The sequence below is a fragment of the Entelurus aequoreus genome, linkage group LG11 (assembly GCF_033978785.1).
Source record: "Entelurus aequoreus isolate RoL-2023_Sb linkage group LG11, RoL_Eaeq_v1.1, whole genome shotgun sequence".
NCBI lineage: Eukaryota > Metazoa > Chordata > Actinopteri > Syngnathiformes > Syngnathidae > Entelurus > Entelurus aequoreus.
The window spans coordinates 43,257,146-43,282,714 of NC_084741.1; the positions used below are offsets into that span (position 1 = coordinate 43,257,146).

A 25,569-nucleotide genomic window follows, 5' to 3' on the forward strand; every position below is an offset into this window, starting at 1 on the left:
ATATTGCCATATTTTTGCTGGAAGGATTTAGTAGAGAACATCGACGATAAAGTTTGCAACTTTTGGTCGCTGATAAAAAAAGCCTTGCCTGTACCGGAAGTAGCGTGACGTCGCAGGTTGAAAGGCTCCTCACATTTGCACATAGTTTACACCAGCAGCGAGAGCGATTCGGACCGAGAAAGCGACGATTACCCCATTAATTTGAGCGAGGATGAAAGCTTCGTGGATGAGGAACGTGAGAGTGAAGGACTAGAGTGCAGTGCAGGACGTATCTTTTTTCGCTGTGACCGTAACTTAGTTAAAAGGGCTCATTGGATTCCACACTTTCCACACTACACACTCTGCCCATATTATTTTACAAATGTCATTTTTGTCACAGCTCTTTAAAGACTTACTGAAACCCACTACTACCGACCACACAGTCTGATAGTTTATATATCAATGATGAAATCTTAACATTGCAATACATGCCAATACGGCCGGGTTAACTTATAAAGTGCAATTTAAAATTTCCCGCTAAACTTCCGGTTGAAAATGTCTATGTATGATGACGTAAGCGTGTGACATCACTAGCTAAACGGAAGTATTAGTACACCATTGAATCTAATACAAAATAGCTCTGTTTTCATCTTAAAATTCCACAGTATTCTGGACATCTGTGTTGGTGAATCTTTTGCAATTTGTTTAATGAACAATGAAGACTGCAAAGAAGAAAGTTGTAGGTGGGATCGGTGTATTAGCGGCTGGCTGTAGCAACACAACCAGGAGGACTTTGACTTGGATAGCAGACGCGCTAGCCGACAATAGCCGCCGACTGCACGGATGATCGGGTGAAGTCCTTCGTCCTTCCGTTGATCGCTGGAACGCAGGTGAGCATGGGTGTTGATGAGCAGATGAGGGCTGGCTGGCGTAGGTGGAGCGCTAATGTTTTTATCATAGCTCTGTGAGGTCCCGTTGCTAAGTTAGCTTCAATGGCGTCGTTAGCAACCGCATTGCTAGGCTTCGCCAAGCTGGAAAGCATTAACCGTGTATTTACATGTCCAGGGTTTAATAGTATTGTTGATTTTCTGTCTATCCTTCCAGTCAGGGGTTTATTTATTTTGTTTCTATCTGCATTTGAGCCCGATACTATCACGTTAGCTCCGTAGCTTAAGTGTTTCGCCGATGTATTGTCGTGGAGATAAAAGTCACTGTGAATGTCCATTTCGCGTTCTCGACTCTCATTTTCAAGAGGATATAGTATCCGAGGTGGTTTAAAATACAAACCCGTGATCCACAATAGAAAAAGGAAAAAGTGTGGAATCCAATGAACCCTTGTACCTAAGTTACGGTCAGAGCGAAAAAAGATACGTCCTGCACTGCACTGTAGTCCATCACTCTTACGTTCCTCATCCACAAATCTTTCATCCTCGCTCAAATTAATGGGGTAATCGTCGCTTTCTCGGTCCGAATCTCTCTCGCTGCATTGTAAACAATAGGGAAATGTGAGCAGCCCTCCAGCTTGTGACGTCACGCTACTTCCGGTAGGGTCAAGGCTTTTTTTTTATCAGCGACCAAAAGTTGCAAACTTTATCGTCGTTGTTCTCTACTAAATCCTTTCAGCAAAAATATGGCAATATTGCGAAATGATCAAGTATGACACAGAATGGATCTGCTATCCCCGTTTAAATAAAAACATTGCATTTCAGTAGGCCTTTAATGCCCTGCGGAAACCCTGAGATACTATCGAAATGGTCTCATATTACTGTCGAAAAAATCTCATTTTGCAATATATATCAATATAGTTTTATCCCCCAGCCTACTTAAGGGTCACCGTTGTAACTAAAAGACAAGTTGTAGGTGAATCAGTTTAACATAACATACACCACAATAGCACACAATGCAAAGCCAGAACTGTAAATAAAAATTGGTACAACAAAAACACATGAGAAAAAACGCTTTAAAAAAATGCACTGCGGCTTAATACAAATACCAATTTCCGTGTCCTGGCTCTTGCTATTAATCAGCTCAATTCAAACCACAGAAAATAAATTGCATAGATGAGAGGAATTCATTCACGAGCCTCAGGGCACAGAATCCTTCTGCTTTTATTCTATTCATCTAATCAGGGTGTGATTTATAGGTTACCTGAAAAGCAACGTGATGACAATCAAGTGGTAGATAGAATTTCTGAAGCACTTTGCATCCCGGGGATTGAGAAACGTATTGGATTTGCATAAGAATCCACAGGTGGGATTTTAAACATGCAGCACTTTACTATGGACGTCATAGGGCAGTGGTCCCCAACCACCGGGCCGCGGCCCGGTACCGGTCCGTGGATCGATTGGAACCGGGCCGCACAAGAAATAAAATTAAAAATTAAAAAAAAAAAAGTTTTTTAATTTTTTTAATTAAATCAACATAATAAACACAGGCCCTGTGATGAGGTGGCGACTTGTCCAGGGTGTACCCCGCCTTCCGCCCGATTGTAGCTGAGATAGGCTCCAGCGCCCCCCGCGACCCCGAAGGGAATAAGCGGTAGAAAATGGATGGATAATAAACACAAGATACACTTACAATTAGTGCACCAACCCAAAAAAAACATTCCTCCCCCATTCACACTCATTCGCACAAAAGGGTTGTTTCTTTCTGTTATTAATATTTCTGGTTCCTACATTATGTATCAATATAGATCAATACAGTCTGCAGAGATACAGTCCGTAGGCACGCATGATTGTATTTTTTTATGACAAAAAATAAAATAAAAAATATAAAAAAATACCATACCACCCCCCGCCCCCCAAAAAAAGGTTGGGGATGACTGTCATAGGGGATCTTAGACAACACACACACACACACACACACACACACACACACACACACACACACACACACACACACACACACACACACACACACACTGAAATTTAGGTTGTCCGTAAGTCAAAGAGCCCAGTTAGTGTGATCCATATAAGACAATCTGATTATGGAACAGTTATGATTGAGTCCTATTAAGCAGCCTGCAAACATTTGGCATTAACATGAAAATTATATCTGAGCATTTATGTTGCGCTCATACATGTCAACCCTCCTATTTTCCCCAAGAAACTCCCGTATTTTCCGTTTCCATTGTCATGACAAAAGAAATACAGATAATATCCTTCCTGGTACTGCCCAGGTAGCACAGCCTCTGGTCCGCTCAACAACACTTGAAATAACCCTTCATGTGTTTCACTGATTCTCCCCAAATTTCTGAGACATTGTTCTTATTTTCAAATGCAGATGTGGACAGGTATGGTTCAATCCAATCCCCTTTATTTATATAGCACCCTTAACAACAAAACTGTTTTAATAAAATGTAATCAAATTACAATCATTTTAATTTGCTCTACGCTGCCGTGTCCGCTCGACAGCTCAAATGTTATTTCACTTTTACAATTAATGTGTTAAAAATGTACGAGCGTTTACTAATATAAGGACTTTTGTCATGGCTGGAAACCAATATTCATGTTCAAATGTTTTCTTATGAATAAATGTGCTTCAAAATACAAACTTTTCTATTTACAAACCCTGTTCAAGAACCAATTAGGTTTGTAAATCGAGGTTCAAATGTACATTTGTACTTTACTCATTTCAATAGTGTTTCTCACTTATAGAAGTGATGGCACTCACAGCTTTATTTGGCACAATAGCCGTTTATGTTGCAGCAGTACACAGAGACTGAATCATCAACATGTGAGATGCTTTGTTTTGGGAACACAATTACGTGGAATGATACGCGGACAAACGGACTAGTTAGCTACGCACAATGTTTTGTTGTAAAATAACCAAAATGGTGTACGAAAAACCAGGGAAAACTTTTCGCAAAAATTTCAGTTGAAAATTATCCAAAAAGTGGGGCGTACGAAAAACGGGCTACTACTGTAGTTTAATAGCCCTGCACTGAACGCTCCTAAATACTAGTATAGTAGATGTACACTAATATGGACATGAAAGTATTTATTGAACTTCAAAAGACCAAACACAAGTCGAATACATATTTCATGCTATTTAATGAATGTGGGTATGTTATTGTATGCCAGGGATATTCAACTAAATTGCTTCGGTTTGCCCACATTTCCAAAAAGTTAAGGACTACAATTATTAGTCTTATTTTGTATATTCCAGGGAACCAGCATTCTCTACGGTAGACATTTTATTTTAGGTGGTTTTTTTTATGTCAGTTACAGAAGCACTCTGCTGTTTATATACTGTAAATGTTCTGCAAAAAAAGGATAGTCAAATATTGTCTCTATGAAAGCACTCTAGTGTTTTTAAGAATCGGCTGCAAAAATGTGACTCTCTCACAAGTTGTTTGAACTGAACTCGCAGGCCACCAGTTGAATAGCCCAAATGATAAAAAAGAGAGGACCTCAAATGGAACCTTGAAGAACACCACTAGTATAAATAAAGAAGTTTGAACAAATGCCTTGAGGAACGCCTTAGTTATGTAAATCACTAGTTTGGACCCCAATGTTCTATGGCCCCGTTTACACAAATCAGATTTTTTTGCCGTCAAGTGACACAGATTGGCAAGTTTAAACGCTCCAAAGTGCTTCAAACCTGATCGTTTGCTATCATATTCAGGCCACATCATGCAAGTGACGTCGAGGCCACTTTGGGGCCACTTTTGGGCCTGTGCGCGTTTACACTGGAGTCTGATAAAAATCAAATTTTTCTTGCACCGTAAACGGTCAAATTAAAAAAATCTGATCTAAAACATTTGGCCCACTTTGAACTGCAGTGTAAACATAGCCCCTGTTTGCTAGCAAGCTTAAAATGTCAAGGCTATAGGCTCTGCCGATGTGTTTACAGTTGTCCAAGTTCCTCTATACCAGTGCTTCTCAAATAGTGGGGCAGGCCCCCCTGAGGGGGTTGCGGTAAGGGGACAGGGGGAGCCTAAGAGGCAAGGGACTTAGGTTATGTCTACACTAAACCGGATAACTCTTTAAACAAATAATTATTTAGCCTAAGCATTGTGTCAGCCTCACTAAACCATCGTCTAAGATAACCCTCCTTGGATAATTTTTTACACAGGTAAGTGCGCCCTGTATTTCTTGAATCTCCGGCTCTTAGCTTTGTATGGACTCATTGATTGTTTATAAACTGAGTTCTGGGAGGAAGTGAAGTCAGAAAGACAGCGCCCCACACAGGAAGTGACGTCAGAAAGAACGCGCCACATCCAGCTTCATAACAACCTGAGCTAACCACTGGAAAGATGGAGGCGAGTCATCCAGACATGCCGTATTTCTCATTCTTCTAAATGTACAGACGCTTGTGGAAATCACACATGAATACCTTAAGTGAAGGAAACACGCGATTGGAGCTATTTCGGATACAACACATCTCAGACGGCAAGAGAACTTTCGAATGTCGAGGTCAGCTGTGATTCTACTTACCGAAAAACTTTGTCCATTAGTTGAAGGAGAGTCAACGAGAATACAGGCTCCCGTGGATGTGATAAAAAAGGTAGTGGGTGCTTTGTATTACCTGGCCAACGAGGGAAGACTACGGAATACATCGAATGCATTTGGACTGGCAAAGCAGACTGTATCAGTTATTGTCCGCCATGTATGTCGCGGACTCAACGTCTAGGTCCAGAGTATATAAAGTCATCAAAAACGAATGGACAATGAAGGTGAAGGCAAAAGAGTGAGGAGTGTCCTGACCAGATATCTAGATCCCTAGATTAATTGTTGTAAAATGTTCTTTATCACATTGTTTACTTTCACGTGTCCATTAAAGATTTGATTACTTCATGATGGCTCAGTTGTGATTCACTACAATAGGGCCCCACAGCACACTGGATTCCAGTTAATTGAAATACCACAACACTGGATATTGTTCAGATAAGTTAAATTTAAGAACTTGCACACAAAGCAACACTGGAGGTGACTATGACGTGCGCATTTTCCGTGCATGCGTATTAGGTCGCGGACGGACGGGGGGAGGGGTTCTTAAACAACCATTGTGTGTGTGTGGACAAGGATGAGGTTAGGTGGGATTTACACTGGATAACCTTAGCCGCTTAGTGTAGAAGGGGCCTTAGTATTAGTGTCTTTTTACATTCTTGAATGATGCACACAGCTTGGTGGAAGCACTGTTTGAATTAATCAACAGGCTCAAGCAGGAAATATGGCCAAGTATACGTTTGTATGAAAACATTTATGAATAAATAAATATTATCAGGTTCTCAATCGTATCTAAATTTAGGGGGACACATACAAAATGTCCACAGGGAGGCATGACAAAAAAGTAAGTCAGAAGCACTACTCTATACAAAAAGAGTACTCTAGTCCAAGGTTCCCCAACCTTTTTTCCACCAGGGACCGGTTTAATTTATGCATTATTTTCACGGACCGGCTTTTATACTTATGACAGATAAAAACAGCAAAAAAAAATGTGTCTTTGGCTACAATCTGGTACATTAATATTGTGTATGTCCATTAATGTGCATTGTCCCATGTATTATAACAAAGGAGTTGTAATATACATTAGAGATGTCCGATAATATCGGCCTGATAAATGCTTTAAAATGTAATATCGGAAATTATCTGTATCGTTTTTTTTATTATCAGTATCGTTTTTTGTATTTATTTTTTATTAAATCAACATAAAAAACACAAGATACACTTACAATTAGTGCACCAACCCAAAAAACCTCCCTCCCCCATTTACACTCATTCACACTCATTCACACAAAAGGGTTGTTTCTTTCTGTTATTAATATTCTGGTTCCTACATTATATATCAATATATATCAATACAGTCTGCAAGGGATACAGTCCGTAAGCACACATGATTGTGCGTGCTGCTGGTCCACTAATAGTACTAACCTTTAACAGTTAATTTTACTCATTTTCATTAATTACTAGTTTCTATGTAACTGTTTTTATATTGTTTTACTTTCTTTTTTTATTCAAGAAAATGTTTTTAATTTATTTATCTTATTTAATTTCATTATTTTTTTTAAAAAGGACCTTATCTTCACCATACCTGGTTGTCCAAATTAAGCATAATAATGTGTTAATTCCACGACTGTATATATCGGTATCGGTTGATATCGGTATCGGTAATTAAGAGTTGGACAATATCGGAATATCGGATATCGGCAAAAAAGCTATTATCAGACATCCCTAATATACATCTATTATTAACAAGCATATTGGTGTGTTTAGTGCAGGGGGTGCTCATTACGTCGATCGCGAGCTACCGGTTACCGGTCGATCACGGAGGGTGTGTCAGTCGATCGCCAGCCAGGCATCAAAAAAATAGTCCTAAAAATGAGCGATCATAAATCTTCACTATGATGTCACTTGATTGACATTCACGGCACCCGAGGGTCTTCTGAGATGATGCTGGCTGCTGCCAGCTCATTATTAAGAAAAAATTACCGACAGGAAGGCGAGAAACACTTTTTATTTCAACAGACTCTGGCGCCGTACCTGTCGTCAAAACTCCAAAGACCGACTGCACAGTTGCACAATAAAAGCGCTGCTTCATCCTGCCTGCACTAACAAAATAAGAGTCTCAGAAAGCTGGCGTGCACAAGCTAGCAAGCTACGGAGTTTGCCGCCAATGTATTTCTTGTAAAGTGTATACAAAGGAGTACGGAAGCTGGACAAATAAGATGCCAAAAACCAACCACTTTCATGTGGTATTGGACAGAAAGGAGGACTTTTTTTCTCCTCCATTTGAAAATGCGGACGTTATCAGCACCACTGTCTGATTCCTATCAATGCAAGTCATCAGAATCAGGTAATACACCAACTTATATTCTTGTCTTCATGAAAAAAAGGAATCTATATGTGTTAAACATGCTTGTATTATCTTTAAACACCTTTAACTTGTTAACAATATTAACTATATGTGTTAAACATGCTTGTATTATCTTTAAACACCTTTAACTTGTTAACAATATTAACTATATGTGTTAAACATGCTTGCATTATCTTTAAACACATTTAACTTGTTAACAATATTAACTGTATGTGTTAAACATGCTTGTATTATCTTTAAACACCTTTAATTTATTAACAATATGAACTATATGTGTTAAACATGCTTGCATTATCATTAAACACCTTTAATTTATTAACAATATTAACTATATGTGTTAAACATGCTTGTATTGTCATTAAACACCTTTAACTTGTTAACAAAAACATATCTTTCATAAATAAGTAAATATAATATGAATGAGGTAGATCCCCGCGACTTGATCAATTGAAAAGTAGCTCGCCTGCAGAAAAAGTGTGAGCACCCCTGGTTTAGTGGGACATGCGAAAGTTAATTTGAAGAAAATGCGGTAGTTTAGATATCAATTAATGTTTCTGTGTGTTTCAAATGCGTCGCGGACCGGTACTGGTCCCTGGACCGGTGGTTGGGGACCACTGCTCTAGTGTTTTTAGGAATGTGCTGCAAAAATGTTTGTCTCCCAAGTTTTGAACTGAACTGGCGGGCTGGTATGGTGTCATTCATTTGGAGTTGAATAGCTCTGTATGCACATCGATCCATCCATCCATCCACCTACTGCAGATAATAACAGCCATTACCCTTCACCATGCGTGTCATCATCATTCCTACCTTCCAGAGTCACGTCTTTCCCGGCCCGTTTGAGCGCCTGCACTGCCTCGTCGTGGGTCGCGTCCCTCAGGTTGACACCGCCGACGGACAGGATGGCGTCTCCGACGTACAGCGCCTGGGTCTGGTCGGCGGCCAGCCCTTTGAAGATCTTACTGATCAGTATCGGCATCTTGTTCTCCCTGCCTCCTTTGATACTGATCCCCAGTCCGCCGACGTCCTGCTTGGTCACCTTGACGTAGCGCTTCCTGTTCGCGATGGTCTCCGGTACCGGCTCCTGCTGGTCCAGGTGTACGGCACACGCACTTGTCGGACCGTTGTTGGAGTTGTTGTTGTCGAGGTAGGATCCGTTGACGGTGACGCCATTGGTGTCGTTCCCGTCGCAGCTTAACGTCAGCGCCTCCTCGTTCAAGTGCGCCCAAACTTTGTGCCAGCGATCCCGCACCAGAACCTCCAGAAAGTCACTTTCGGACGGAAGTTCCCTCGCAGCTACCGCGGCCATGTTTGCTGCATGTCTTCAAATAGTCCACTGATGGACTTTGACCCACGCAACTTTTCTCTCCACGCAGCCGACCACGCTGCTACAGGTTCTCAGGTCGTGTGTGTGTGTGTGTGTGTGTGTGCGTGTGTGTGCGTGTGTGTGCGTGTGTGTGTGTGTGTGTGTGTGTGTGTGTGTGTGTGTGTGTGTGTGTGTGTGTGTGTGTGTGTGTGTGTGTGTGTGTGTGTGTGTGTGTGTGTGTGTGTTGGGTGGAGTTTGCTGGATCAAACCAGCGGGCACACGAGTCCTGCGCGATGCACACATAATGCATAATGTTTGCTTCAATAATAGGGGTTTAATGAACACTAATGCACACATAATGCATAATGTTTGGTTTAATAATAGGAGTTAATGAACACTAATGCACACATAATGCATAATGTTTGCTTTTAATAATAGGACATACGGTAAGTCCACTGTGTCCACTGTGCGCGTACATGGATCGGTAGGAATGCGCCTGTTCGGGTTTGAGGTCACCTCATTAATTGTGTTTTCATGCATTTGACACATAACTCTTCACCCACTACCATGTTGTTAATAATAGTTGTATTATTGTCCTAAATATTCCTACCCTGTCATAGATGTACTCATATTGTTGCTCTCTATAACATAGACAACTCATACTCCAAATGTTAATGCTGAGTGATGCTGCCATGACACCTGGTGGTGAACGTGAAACATTTCATTTTTCCCACGACAAACGCACCACAGTGCAATTTGAATAGGTCAATCCTGCACTGGGCACCAAAATCTATATTGGGTCCTTAAGTTCTCCAGTACAAAATATATTTTCACACTTTTTGGTTAATGTAAAACTTATATACTAATACTTTTTAAATCAAATTGTGTGTGATTATAATGTATATGTTTCTAACTTGTTTAACTTTTTTTTTTTTAAAAAACATCACATGCTTATGTGTACAATTCAACATACACTATATTGCCAAAAGTATTTGGCCACCTGCCTTGACTCACATATAAACTACTCAGTGGCCTAGTGGTTAGACTAGAGCAGTGGTTCTCAACCTTTTTTCAGTGATGTACCCCCTGCGAACATTTTTTTAATTAAAGTACACCCTAATCAGAGCAAAGCATTTTTGGTTGAAAAAAAGAGATAAAGAAGTAAAATACAGCACTATGTCATCAGTTTCTGATTTATTAAATTGTATAACAGTGCAAAATATTGCTCATTTGTTGTGGTCTTTCTTTAACTATTTGGAAAAAAATATATAAAAATAACTAAAAACTTGTTGAAAAATAAACAAGTGATTCAATTATAAATACAGATTTCTACACATAGAAGTAATCATCAACTTAAAGTGACCTCTTTGGGGATTGTAATAGAGATCCATCTGGATTCATGAACTTAATTCTAAACATTTCTTCACAAAAAAAGAAATCTTTAACATCAATATTTATGGAACATGTCCACAAAAAATCTAGCTGTCAACACTGAATATTGCATTGTTGCATTTCTTTTCACAGTTCTTTTTAACAGACGTTTAAAAAAAATCTCACGTACCCCTTGGCATACCTTCAAGTACCCCCAGGGGTACGTGTACCCCCATTTGAGAACCACTGGACTAGAGTGTCCGCCCTGAGATTGGTAGGTTGTGAGTTCAAACCCCGCCGAGTCATACCAAAGACTATAAAAATGAGACCCATTACCTCCCTGCTTGGCACTCAGCATCAAAGGTTGGAATTGGGGGTTAAATCACCAAACATGATTCCCGGGCGCAGCCACCGCTGCTGCGCACTGCTCCCCACACCTCCCAGGGGGTGATCAAGGGTGATGGGTCAAATGCAGAGAATAATTTCGCCACACCTAGTGTGTGTGTGACAATCATTGGTACTTTAACTTTAACTTTTTAACTTGAAGTGCCATCCCATTCCTAACCCATAGGGTTCAATATGGGAAGGCTGTCCATAAGGTTGCACAGTGTGTTTATAGGAATTTCCGTCCATTCTTCCGAAAGCGCATTGGTGAGGTCACACACTGATGTTGGTCGAGAATGCCTGGCTCTCAGTCTCCGTTCTAATTCATCCCAAAGCTGTTCTATCGGGTTCAGGTCAGGACTCTGTGCAGGCCAGTCAAGTTCATCCACACCAGACTCTGTCATCCATATCTCTATGGACCTTGCTTTGTGCACTTGTGTACAGTCATGTTGGAAGAGGAAGGGGCTCGCTCCAAACTGTTCCCACAAGGTTGGGAGCATGGAGTTGTATCCTGGAGCATTCAAAGTTCCTTTCACTGAAACTAAGGGGCCAAGCCCAACTCCTGAAAAACAACCCCACACCATAATTCCTCCTCCACCAAATTTCACACTCGGCACAATGCAGTCCGAAAATGTACCGTTCTCCTGGCAACCTCCAAACCCAGACTGACCATCAGATGGAAAAGCGCAATTCATCACTGCAGAGAAAGCGTCTCCACTGCTCTACAGTCCAGTGGCGACGTGCTTTACACCACTGCATCCGACGCTTTGCATTGGACTTGGTGATGTATGGCTTAGATGCAACTGCTCGGCCATGGAAACCCATTCCATAAAGCTCTCTGCGTACTGTACGTGGGCTAATTGGAAGGTCACATGAAGTTTGGAGCTCTGTAGCAACTGACTGCGCAGAAAGTCAGCGACCTCTTTGCACTATGCGCTTCAGCATCCGCTGACCCCTCTCTGTCAGTTTACGTGGCCATACAACTTGGTGGCTGAGTCGCTGTTGTTCCCAAACTCTTCCATTTTCCTATAATAAAGCCGACAGTTGACTTTGGACTATTTAGGAGCGAGGAAATTTCACGACTGGATTCGTTGCACAGGTGGCATCCTATGACAGTTCCACGCTGGAAATCACTGAGCTCCTGAGAGCGGCCCATTCTTTCACAAATGTTTGTAGAAACAATCTCCTTGCCTAAGTGCTTGATTTTATACACCTGTGGCTGGGCCAAGTGATTAGGACACCTGATTCTGATCATTTGGATGGGTGGCCAAATACTTTTGGCAATATAGTGTATCTATTCTAAAAGGAGTAGCAAGAAACAAAACTTATGGCGTTATTTGTGTCTTTTACTGATATTTCATTCACACCATGACTGTTCCATGTTTATGTTAAGTGCACTTCCTGTGTGAACGAAAGGAACACTTTTAGACCAAATATACGTACTGATCTGAAGTTAATTAACTTAATTGAATGCTTCATAATTTATCCTTACTTATACTTAAAGTACTAACTTATTGGTGATAATCAATTAATGTTATGTATTAATGTACATCACGGGTGCCCAAACTTTTTGCCTCCAAGGGCCAAAGTGGAAATGTGCCAACGGGCCGCGATTTTGAGCGTAAAACACAAATAGCCAAGAAGTTCCTATATTTAGTACCAACAACAATGATCGGTGGCAACTAGTTAGCCGATATTGATCTGATCTGATATCAGCAGGAATCACACATACTTGAATTATTTTGTAGTGTGGAATGTTAAAAATATGTTTGATCAACTGAAATGAGTCAAACAGAGAACAATGGTTGGTATGAAAAACACTAACCTATGTATTATTAACTGTCTGGAATGGACTTATGCTGTCTTTAAATTGAAGTGCAGTGGTAATTGTTTTTTGGCGACACCTAGTTATCACACAAATTAATGAAGTTAAGCTCAAAACAGTACATTGATTGATGCGGACACGTTTGTTACTGCATACTTTTAAATACGCTTCTGCCTTGGAGAGGTTGTATGTGTAAGTAATATGCAACTATAATTATGTGATAACTGTTAATATTGACAAATGTGCTGTTTTAGACTGCTAAACTGTTCAATTAAAAACACTTATTACGGACAGTTGTCTCGCTTGTGTGCTTAGCTGTTGTGTAGCTGCTAGCTCCTAGTAGCCTTTAGCCTACCATGTTCATCTTTTGTAAATGACTCGACTAAAATATATGAAAAGACCAACCTTGTGTGTTTATTGGAGGACATTTAGATGTTAACTTGCAGTCCAGCTTTGCACAAGTAAACATGCTGCAGGACTGCTTGTTGTAAAACTAATATTGGAAAGTTTAGGTGCAAGCCGATCTAATCTATACTTGTTTTTTTATGCTAGTATTGAACTGATATGTGATATCAATATTGGATTGGGGCACCTGTCAGTATGAATATGTATTACATTTGGGAAGCCACCCTTTGGCAAGCCAAATCAAAAAACTCAATGAGCCAAATTTAGCACCCGGGCCCCACTTTGGGGACCCCTGGTGTAGACAATTAAAGAGATTAATTTAATTTAATGCACATTTTGTACTAAAACAAATTCATGATAAAGAAATTGTTCAATATTTTTTTTGTGCAAAATAATTTTAACATCAGAAAAACACAGATAAGTAGACATTGCTATCTTAACTCCGATCAGTTGCCACAACAGCAACTGAAGATATAAGGGGAAATTTGCCATTATATTCTTATCAGTGGCAGAAGAGGAAGAGGCTAGGAATACGTTTGTGGTGAGTTTTTATACGAAGCATCCTGTCCTTCATTGACATTTACATGCACTTCACAACGCAAAACAACATGATTGATTGAAAACATGTTCAATTATGAGGGTTAAAAAAATGAACTAGCAACATCACCTAAAGATAACAGTGTATCTTCCCAAAGCAACCAAACTATGTCACTGTCATACACATGTTGGAAAATGCTCTTAGTGAACTTTCATTGTAGGTACAGTACGACTCTTTACACATCGCAAAATTATTTTTCAATTACTTTTTCTAATTAGAACAGTACCTATTAATCAATGTGTCAGCAAAAAAAAAAGCTTCAACATAAATATGCTGGAATTAGCACAAAAGCTAAATTGCATCCATTGTCCTAAGGCAGGTAGAAAAACACAAACATAGACACTATATGGACACAATAGACAAACAATAACACCACAGGTACAAATAATCAGAGTTATAAAATAGAGTCCAAGGAGAGGTTCATCTATGGGAGCATTTGACTTCAACCAATTTTTAAGGACCCCTTTAAATTTCAGGTAGGTCCCTAATGATTTTTGACCTGTTTCTATAGTCCCTGAAAGTCAAAGTCTTAATTCTATTATTGGTTTTTTTTTGGTATGACAATAGCACCAAAAACAAGTCAAAAGAGCAGCAATAAACTTATTTTTCCACCATGTGTGGAAACGGTTGGGTAAAAAGCCCAGCTGGTATCAGCAAAAAACAAGTCTCAAGAGGATATCGACTTGCATGTAAAATGTCCTACATAAGCTCAGATACAAGCAAGCCTGCAGCGTGTTGACTTGTGCAAAGTTGGACAACACTAGGTTGGTCTTTTCTTGTATTTTTTGTCAGGTCATGGCATTTATATAAGGTAAACCTTTTTAGGCTAGGAGCTAACAGTTACACAACAGCTAAGCACACAATAACATACGAGCTAGATATACGTAATAGGTGTCCTTAAGTGAACAATATTGCAGGCTGAAACACCACATTTGTCAACATAAGCAAGTATCAAATAATAATGGTTGCATATTACTGACACATACAAAGTCTCCAAGGAAGAAGAAAATCAGAAAATATCCAGTCACAAACACGTCCACATCATTCTATTTACTGCGTCATGAGCTTAACTTCATGAATTATTTTGACCACTCCCTGTCGGCAAAAACAATTATTACTCCAGATCAACTTAAAGACAGCAAAAGTCTATACCAGACTGCTAATAATAATAATATATAATAATAAATTATATATATATTTATATCCTAACAAGAATATATTTTTCACCCCCCCACTCTCCACAGTGACTATAAATAGTATAATTTGTCTGTAAAATTGTTATAACTATACCTCTACATAACATTGTAATCTTATTAACACTAAAGGAAAAACACACCGGTCTTTTCTCGTTTCCCACTGCGGTTACAGTGAAGCCAAGTGCTACATACGCTTCGTCATATTCTGGTACGGCAAAAAAAGACTGTTCCTCGAGGTTACACACCACGCACCCCCTCCCCCAAACCCCCCCCCCCCCCCCTACTGAAATGATTTTTTTTTATTTAAACGGGGATAGCAGATCCATTTTGTGTCATACTTGATCATTTTGCGATATTGCCATATTTTTGCTGAAAGGATTTAGTAGAGAACATCAACGATAAAGTTGCAACTTTTGCTCGCTGATAAAAAAAAAAAAGCCTTGCCTGTACCACAATTAGTGTGACGTCACCGAAGGAAGGACTTCTCACAATTCCCCATTGTTTACAATGGAGCGAGAGAGATTTGGACCGAGAAAGCGACGATTACCCCATTCATTTGAGCGAGGATGAAAGATTCGTGGATGAGGAACGTTAGAGTGAAGGATTAGAATGCAGTGCAAGACATCTTTTTTCGCTCTGACCGTAACTTAGGTACAAGCTGGCTCATTGGATTCCACACTTTCTCCTTTTTCTATTGTGGATCACGGATTTGTATTTTAAACCACCTCGGATACTATATCCTCTTGAAAATGAGAGTCAAGAACGCGAAATGGACATTCACAGTGACTTTTATCTCCACGGCAATACATCGGCGAAGCACTTTAGCTACGGAGCTAACGTGATAGCATCGTGCTTAACTGCATATAGAAACAGACGAAATAAGCCCCTGACTGGAAGGATAGACAGAAGATCAACAATACTACCAAACTCTGGACCTGTAACCACACGGTTGATGCTGTACCGCCTGGCGAAGCCTAGCAATGCTGTTGCTAACGACGCCATTGAAGCTAACTTAGCTACGGGACCTCGACAGAGCTATGCTAAAAACATTAGCTCTCCACCTACGCTAGCTCTCATCTGCTCATCAACACCCGTGCTCACCTGCGTTCCAGCGATCGACGGCGCGACGAAGGACTTCACCCGATCATTGATGCGGTCGGCGGCTAGCGGCGGCTAGCATCGGATAGCGCGTCTGCTATCCAACTGAAAGTTCTCCTGGTTGTGTTGCTGCAGCCAGCCGCTAATACACCGATCCTACCTACAGCTTTCTTCTTTGCAGTCTCCATTGTTCATTAAACAAATTGCAAAAGATTCACCAACACAGATGTCCAGAATACTGTGGAATTTTGTGATGAAAACAGAGCTGTTTGTATTGGGATACAATGGTGTACCAATACTTCCGCTTCAACCATTGACGTCACGCACAAACGTCATCATACCTAGACGTTTTCAGCCGGAAGTTTCCCGGGAAATTTAAAATTGCACTTTATAAGTTAACCCGGCCGTATTGGCATGTGTTGCAATGTTAAGATTTCATCATTGATATATAAACTATCAGACTGCGTGGTCGGTTGTAGTGGGTTTCAGTAGGCCTTTAAATAGTATAAATCAGTCTAGACGCAAAAGTCCGGGGACGCATGTTTGTCCTTGTCCGCCTCTGACCCGCCACCCCCGCCACACCTTTGAACTGTGAAAACCCCATCAATCCATTTTCTACCCCTTGTCCCTCTCGGGGTGGCTGGAGCCTATCCCTCTAAAGCCGAATATTGGAGGAAGATCAAATATTTTGGTGCTGATTTGTGAATGTGAAAGAGTCTAAAGCAAATGTTGCAGACAAACATACATTTTCAAAGCCTGCATGGGGTTGGTTGGTCGTCAGATTAGTTTATATAGGATTAATATACATGCTTGATGTATTTATATACAGTTCATCTGAACACATACCTTTTATTTTAATGCTGCAATGTATTGAAAGTGCGTTCTAATTAATCACTACTGCACATACACACACACACACACACACACACACACACACACACACACACACACACACACACACACACACACACACACACACACACACACACACACACACACACACACACACACACACACACACACACACACTAAATTACAGTCAGGCTTCATTAAAAGACAACCAACCAAGGAGAGGATTAAGTGTGATTTTCACGGAGAGAAAGATATTTTCACGGAATATTTGGGATTAATGAGGTGTTATAGGTGCTTCCATTGATTTTTTTTTTTTTTTTAAACTTTCATATGGAAATGAGCTATCATGCTTCAGTGCACATTCTTTGTTGTGGTAATGACCTTCAAAACAAACAAACAAACAACACTTTTATTAAAGGTATGTGAAGGTTGATAATTAATCTGTTTATGCAACTGGGAGCTGCTGCAGAGAGCAGCGGCAACATCATTCTCACACGTTCCCACGCACTTTGGAATTGCATCACTCCAGAATCAATTTAAGCCAAAAGCTGTACTGTAAGTCCAGATATGTGCTTGCTGTACAGCTGGTGTGTGACTTTGTTGTTGTTTGAGTTGTCATTTTATCAATCAAGCCATCACCAGATTCAACTGACTTGTTTTCTCTAAAGCCCGAGTGTGGAACATTTTCCCACTGAGGGCTGCTAAGAGAAAAACGCCAAGGCCACTTGGATATTCCCAAGCTAAAACCCATCCAGTTTAGTGAAGTGAAGTGAATTATATTTATATAGCGCTTTTCTCCAGCGACTCAAAGCGCTTTACATAGTGAAACCCATTATCTAAGTTACATTAAAACCAGTGTGGGTGGCACTGGGAGCAGGTGGGTGAAGTGTCTTGCTTAAGAACACAATTTCTGTGACGAGGATGGCAAAAGCGGGGATCAAACCTGGAACCTTCAAGTTACTGGCATGGCCGCTCTACCAACTGAGCCATTTATATAAGGTAAACCTTTTTAAGCTAGGAGCTAACAGTTACACAACAGCTAAGCACACAATAACATACAAGCTAGATATACATAATAGGTGTCCTTAAGTGAACAATATTGCAGGCTGAAACACCACATTTGTCAACATAAACAAGTATCAAATAATAATGGTTGCATATTACTGACACATACAAAGTCTCCAAGGAAGAAGAAAATCAGAAAATATCCAGTCACAAACACGTCCACATCATTCTATTTACTGCGTCATGAGCTTAACTTCATGAATTATTTTGACCACTCCCTGTCGGCAAAAACAATTATTACTCCAGTTCAACTTAAAGACAGCAAAAGTCCATACCAGACTGCTAATAATAATAATATATAATAATAAATTATATATATATTTATATCCTAACAAGAATATATTTTTCACCCCCCCACTCTCCACAGTGACTATAAATAGTATAATTTGTCTGTAAAATTGTTATAACTATACCTCTACATAACATTGTAAGCTTATTAACACTAAAGGAAAAACACACCGGTCTTTTCTCGTTTCCCACTGTGGTTACAGTGAGGCCAAGTGCTACATACGCTTCGTCATATTCTGGTACGGCAAAAAAAAGACTGTTCCTCGAGGTTACACACCACGCCCCCCCCCCCCCCCCCCCCCCCGGCGCCGCACTGCGCCCCCCCTAGAGGGGCCACCCCACTATCTGAGATGGACTGGTTTATGCCATTAAAGACTTTGTAAATCCGCTCTCTGCCTTCCGCCTCTGCATCTGGGGTTCACACATTTACCAGAACCTGAAAATTCCACCCAATAATACAATTATGTAAGTTAAAGGCCTACTGAAATGATTTTTTTTTTATTTAAACGGGGATAGCAGATCCATTTTGTGTCATACTTGATCATTTTGCGATATTGCCATATTTTTGCTGAAAGGATTTAGTAGAGAACATCGACGATAAAGTTGCAACTTTTGCTCGCTGATATTAAAAAAGCCTTGCCTGTACCAGAATTAGCGTGACGTCACCGAAGGAAGGACTTCTCACAATTCCCCATTGTTTACAATGGAGCGAGAGAGATTTGGACCGAGAAAGCGACGATTACCCCATTCATTTGAGCGAGGATGAAAGATTCGTGGATGAGGAACGTTAGAGTGAAGGATTAGAATGCAGTGCAAGACATCTTTTTTCGCTCTGACCGTAACTTAGGTACAAGCTGGCTCATTGGATTCCACACTTTCTCCTTTTCTATTGTGGATCACGGATTTGTATTTTAAACCACCTCGGATACTATATCCTCTTGAAAATGAGAGTCAAGAACGCGAAATGGACATTCACAGTGACTTTTATCTCCACGGCAATACATCGGCGAAGCACTTTAGCTACGGAGCTAACGTGATAGCATCGTGCTTAACTGCATATAGAAACAGACGAAATAAGCCCCTGACTGGAAGGATAGACAGAAGATCAACAATACTACCAAACTCTGGACCTGTAACCACACGGTTGATGCTGTGTCATTTTATCAATCAAGCCATCACCAGATTCAACTGACTTGTTTTCTCTAAAGTCCGAGTGTGGAACATTTTCCCACTGAGGGCTGCTAAGAGAAAAACGCCAAGGCCACTTGGATATTCCCAAGCTAAAACCCATCCAGTTTAGTGAAGTGAAGTGAATTATATTTATATAGCGCTTTTCTCCAGCGACTCAAAGCGCTTTACATAGTGAAACCCATTATCTAAGTTACATTAAAACCAGTGTGGGTGGCACTGGGAGCAGGTGGGTGAAGTGTCTTGCTTAAGAACACAATTTCTGTGACGAGGATGGCAAAAGCGGGGATCAAACCTGGAACCTTCAAGTTACTGGCACGGCCGCTCCACCAACTGAGCCACGCCATCCCAATTTACAGAGTAATGCTGGGCTAAAAATAACCTATAGTACGTCTCAGCTATGATATACTGTAAATATATGCATACTGTCCATATTTAACTAAAATGTTTTTGGGGCCACATTCCCAGAAAACTAAGGACCGGGGAGCCAGACTTCTCCCTTCCCTATTAGTCTTATTTTGTATATTCCAGAGAACCAGCGTCCTCTACGGTAGACATTTGATTTTAGTCTATTTATTTTGTCAGTTACAGGAGCAGTCCCGCTGATTTTAAGGACCTTCTGCAAAAAGGTAGTCATCTTTATGACAGCACTCTTGCGACTTGAAGGATCCATCCATCCATCCATCCATTTTCTACCGCTTGTCCCTTTCAGGGTCGCGAGGGGTGCTGGAGCCTATCTCAGCTGCATTCGGGCGGAAGGCGGGGTACACCCTGGACAAGTCGCCATATCATCACAGGGCCAACACAGATAGACAGACAACATTCACACACTAGGGCCAATTTAGTGTTGCCAATCAACCTATCCCCAGGTGCATGTTTTTGGAGGTGGGAGGAAGCCGGAGTATCCTGAGGGAACCCACGCAGTCACGGGGAGAACATGCAAACTCCACACAGAAAGATCCCGAGCCCGGCATTGAACTCAGGACTACTCAGGACCTTCGTATTGTGAGGCACATGCACTAACCCCTGTTCCACCGCCGGCATTGAACTCAGGACCTTCATATTGTGAGGCACATGCACTAACCCAGGGGTCGGCAACCCGCGGCTCCGGAGCCGCATGCGGCTCTTTGACCACTCTGATGCGGCTCAGCTGCATACTTGCCGGCCCTCCCGGTTTTCCCAGTATACTTAACGACCCCCCCGCCCCCGATTTTCCCAGGAGACTGCCTCTCCTAGAAATCTCCCAGGGCAAATATTATCCTATTTTCACTCTAATGACTTAATCAAGGGCGTGCCCTAATGGCACTGCATTAATTGTACCCTATAGCATTTACAAACAGCGTGCCAGCCCGGCCACATGTTATATGTTGCTTTTACTTGCACACGTAGGAGACAGCAAAGCATACTTGGTCAACAGCCACACAGCTTACACTGACGGTAGTCATACAAAAACAACTTTAACACTGTTACGTTACAAATATGCGCCACACTGTGAACCCACACCAAAAAAGAATGACAAACACATTTCTGGAGAACATCCGCACCGTAACACAACACAACAAATACCCAGAATCCCATGCAGCCCTAACTCTTCCGGTCTACATTATACACCCCAGCTACCACCAAACCCCCCCCCACACATCAACCCCCCCTCCGTGCGTCGGTTGAGCGGAAGAGTTAGGGCTGCATGGGATTCTGGGTATTTGTTGTGTTGTGTTTATGTTGTGTTACAGTGCAGATGTTCTCCAGAAATGTGTTTGTCATTCTTTTTTGGTGTGGGTTCAAAGTGTGGCGCTTATTTGTAACGTAACAGTGTTAAAGTTGTTTTTGTACGACTACCGTCAGTGTAAGCTGTGTGGCTGTTGAACAAGTATGCCTTGCTGGCACTTATGTGGGCAAGCAAAAGCTGCATTCTACATGTGGCCAAGCAGGTACGCTGTTTGGGCAGGCTGTAGAGGGCGCTAAGAGCAGTGCCATCACGCCCTGATATTCGGGAGTCTCCCGGAAAAAATGAGAGGGTTGGCAAGAAAGACACTATCAAGCGCCATTCAATTAATAGTCGCGGGCCGCACTAACATTAAATTTCCATATTGAGATGCGTGCCGGTGCGTGTGTCAGAGACCCCTGGTTAACATAGCGCAAAGCAATTTAAGCTTTGTATGCAGTGTTTTTCATTTTAAATTTTCAAAATTTTTTTGTGGCTCCCATTGTTTTCTTTAATTTGTGAAACTTTCCAAAATGGCTCTTTGAGTGGTAAAGGTTGCCGACCCCTGCCTTAGAGATAGGGTGAGAAGTTCAGTCACCCGAGAGAGACTCGGAGTAGAGCCGCTGCTCCTTCACTTGGAAAGGAGCCAGCTTAGGTGGTTCGGGCATCTCGTGCGGATGCCTCACGAGCGTCTCCCTAGGGAGGTCCTTGTTGCACGTCCCACTGGGAGGAGACCCCGCGTCAGGCCAAGGACCAGATGGAGGGATTACATCTCCTCTCTGGCCTGGGAACGCTTCGGGATCCCCCAGGAGGAAGTTGCTAATGTTGCTCTGGAGAGGGAAGTCTGGGGGTCTCTGCTGGAGCTGTTGTCCCTGCGACCCGATTCCGGATAAGCGGTTGAAGATGGATGGATGGAATATGCTGTGAAATCCAGGTAAATCTATACAGTGTATCTATAGGTATAGAAATCTTCTTGTCTTTTACCTCTATTTTTGAGGGATTATCATCATTTTGTCATTGTTTTTCAGAAAAAGTTTAATTGGAGCAGTGTTTCCTGAACATTAATAGAAACAGACCGTATGTCATGAAAATTATCAACAAGCATTTAAACTGAAGTACAAAAGGCCCGAATTATAGTGTATTTTATGTCACTAGATCTGTGTCTATTAATGAGTTAACAGAAAGGAGGAGGTGGGAGGGGCCAGACGCTTTCAGAGAAATTAAACTAAACATATTTATTTGCACTAAGACAACAGAGCAGAAACAGTGAAGAAAAGGAGAAGGTAAGGCCCAGATTACTATTGTTGTTGTTTAAACAGTTAAGTAGTCCTCATGCTTCACTAATTCAGAGGCAAATATGACTAGTTATTGTTGTTAATGGAGTCTGAAAGGAGTTTGTCATTGGCAACTAATAGCAAAGTTGAGTCAGCTTCTTTGTCGTGGTTATATTTTCAAGCTCATTGTTCTTTCAGGTAATTTTTTTCAACCCCCACCCATTGTTTATCTGTATCTCACCTTTTTTGTAAGCAGTTGGCTGACCCGTCAGCGATCCTGTTCTGTCTCTCTGTAATGTTTGTCTGATCTTGAATGGGATTGTGCTGAAAATTTTAATTTCCCCTCAGGGATTAATAAAGTATTTGTGATTCTGATTCTGATTCTGATAAATGTGATTTTTTTGCAGGCATGGCCACAGCCAGCAGTTTTCTGACTGAAGACCAGTTCCTGTGCTCCATCTGCCTGGACGTGTTTACCGAGCCCATTTCGACGCCATGTGGCCACAATTTTTGCCAGGCGTGTATACGACAGCACTGGAAGGACAAGGAGCAGTGTCAGTGCCCTTTGTGCAACAAAAAGTTTGCCAAAGACCTCAAACTGAATGTCAACACCGGCTTCAAGGAGATAGTGGATAACTTTAAGGCCCATCAAGCCGCACCAGTCAAACTGGATGAGGTGCCATGTGACCATTGCCTGGGCACCAAATTCAAAGCCCTAAAGACCTGTTTGGTGTGTTTGTCATCATACTGTGGCGTTCACCTGGAGCCTCACCACAGAGATGCCGCCTTGATAAGTCACAAGCTAACACACCCAGTGAAGAATCTCTCAAACAAGTTATGCAAGAAACATAACAAAATGTGTGACTCCTTCTGCAGGGATGACCTGGTTCATGTCTGTGAGCGTTGCGTGGAACATCGCGGACACCACACCGTGTCTTTGAAGGATGAGTACAAGCAGCAGAAGGCTGTGCTGCAGAGAAAAATGTCCCACATGGAGGAAATGATACATCAGCGAGAGAGGAAGGTCCAGGAGATCAAGGAATATGTGGCAATCAGACGGATGGATAAGGACGAAGTTACACCAAAATGCTTCAAAACCTTTTCTCTCTTAGTCGCTTCTATTGAGGTGCAGCTGGCTAAGTTGAGTCAGGCCATTGAAGACAAGCACAAAGCAGCTGAGCGACAGGCTGAAATGTTTATCAAAGAGCTGAAAGAAGAAATAGATCAACTGCACATGACCAGCAACAAACTGGAGCGCCTCTCACACATCGAAGATCACCTCGAGCTCATTGACAGAGTTCGGTCCTTGCCGTCTTCCACTCCACACACCAAGAACTGGTCCGAGGTCAGCATCATTAGTCAGCACGGCGTGGCCAGGTTGGCAGCTGCCCTAAATCACCTGGAGGACACCATGGACGGAGAAATGCAACAGGCTGCTGAAACCTTCAGGACATGTTGTGAAAAGCTTCTTCAGGAAGAACCCCGGAAGAACCCAGCACAGCCAATCACTGAACTGACGAGTGTCCCAGAAGGCCACAGATTGGAAGTAATCCGGCAGCAGTATGCAGTGGACATAACCTATGACCCTTTCTCTGGAAGTGACTTTCTGTTGTATTCAGACGATCTCAAACAAGTGCTGACTTATGATCGTTTGTGGTTCCCAGATAGACAGAAACAAAGGAGCAGCTATGCCTTTGTGCTAGGAAATAAGAGCTTTTTTAAAGTAAGATTCTACTTCGAGGTCAAGGCCACAATGAAGACCGGCTGGGACATAGGGGTTGCCAGGCAGTCTATAAACCAGAATCGCAAAATCACTGATAAATTCTGGCTCAACACCTGGGTCCTCAGATTGAGAAACAGCAAACATCTGAAGGCTCTACACACAAGTCCTGTCCGACTGCCTTTCATAAAAAAACCTGAGCGAGTCGGGGTGTTTGTAGATTACGAGGTGGGACTGGTGTCCTTCTACGATGTGGACAATTTCACTCTCATCTACTCTTTCACCGGCTGTGATTTTAATGAGAGAATTTACCCATACTTCAGCCCCTGCCCGAACGATGACGGCTTAAATGCGGCGCCTCTGGTACTCGCACGTTCTTTGCCTGCTCCACACAGGAGACAAAATCCACCCATCATGAAGTCACAGCGGCAACATGACAATGACTTTTATAAACGTTGCTTTTTACTCGTTGTAATGGTAATCGTATTCTTTAGCTATTTAATAATTGGCAGTCAAAAGTAGGATTGGCCATCATTGGCAACCTAGTCTTATATTCCCATTCTCTCAGAATCTTCAACATTTTGAATGCTGATTCCTATTTTCGATGCTCAGGCTTCTGTCCGAGAGAATTTGCTGCTAAATAGTTGGCTTGCAGCTAACTTTATCTACATGCACCGTGTGGCCTCGGTACTCTTTGTTGCAGCAAATAAATTGCAATTTTTAAGTTTTATTGTCAATGGTAGACTGAAACACAAGGCTAAACATATTAACCACAAAGGAAAAGCCAGCAGGGGGAGGCATGCTAACCGCTAAACCATCTTGAAACGACAGAAGAAATAAGGGTACGAGTAAAGTATTAGAAGGGTAAATGGATGCGTATAACAGCAGGAAAGTAAGTATATACAGTATTATCAGGAAATTATCTAGTAGATTAATAGGAGTCAAGAGAGAATGGATAATATAACACAAACTGCTCTATTGCTGTCAAGTATCAATCCATAAACATATAGTTGTGATACCAAAGGTGGTATCAATATATGGTCCACTACTAGAGTGATCAGATCAATATATACCTTTTCCAGTAATCTTTTTATTTTGGTTAATGTTTACAAACTCGGGAAATAATCGCCTTGAAGGCAAAAACCAAAGGAATGAAATGAGTAATAGATATACATCTTTGCTTTTGTTTATTATATCCTACTGACTTAGCTTTGAATCAAACAATTGTATGTAATTAAAGAAAATAAGGGACAGGTTTGAATATTGTATTGAATAAAAAATATTATGGTTAATACATTGATATTGTTGCATTGCCATAACTCGGGCTGTGTTTCTGTTTTTGCTCACGTTCTCTCTCTCCCAAAGTTTGGCCCCGGGCAGGCTCAGGAGCTCACGGCACTCCTGGAACCAATTAAGCATGTACCTACTTAAGCAATCTGTTTCAACTGGTTGCTGTTGTAGTTTTGCTCGAGTTGTCCACAGTCACGTCTTTATGTGACA

General features: G+C 41.5%; 2 protein-coding genes across 3 annotated transcripts in view; one reads left to right on the plus strand and one right to left on the minus strand.

Annotated features, from left to right (window-relative positions):
- Window positions 1-9,245, minus strand: part of sntb1 (syntrophin, basic 1) — a 141,472-nt gene extending 132,227 nt beyond the window's left edge. Inside the window, exon 1 of the mRNA XM_062063379.1 lies at window positions 8,605-9,245. Within this exon, the coding sequence (XP_061919363.1) occupies window positions 8,605-9,103 (499 nt within the window). The 5' untranslated portion in view covers window positions 9,104-9,245. The remainder of the gene's footprint in view (window positions 1-8,604) is intronic.
- Window positions 9,246-21,297: 12,052 nt separating this feature from the next.
- Window positions 21,298-25,336, plus strand: LOC133660691 (E3 ubiquitin-protein ligase TRIM21-like). Of its 2 annotated transcripts, none has more exons than XM_062064269.1 (2): window positions 21,298-22,009; window positions 22,757-25,336. In XM_062064269.1, the coding sequence occupies exon 2, from the start codon at window positions 22,759-22,761 to the stop codon at window positions 24,589-24,591; it is 1,833 nt and encodes a 610-aa protein (XP_061920253.1). In that variant the 5' UTR covers window positions 21,298-22,009; window positions 22,757-22,758; the 3' UTR covers window positions 24,592-25,336. The 2 variants fall into 2 exon arrangements, with proteins under 2 accessions (XP_061920253.1, XP_061920254.1); XM_062064270.1 differs by lacking the exon at window positions 21,298-22,009 and adding an exon at window positions 22,323-22,358.
- Window positions 25,337-25,569: the final 233 nt, after the last annotated feature.

Bases quoted from the DNA above. Each gene is read 5' to 3' on its own strand.
- LOC133660691 (XM_062064269.1), top strand. From the start codon at position 22,759: ATGGCCACAGCCAGCAGTTTTCTGACTGAAGACCAGTTCCTGTGCTCC.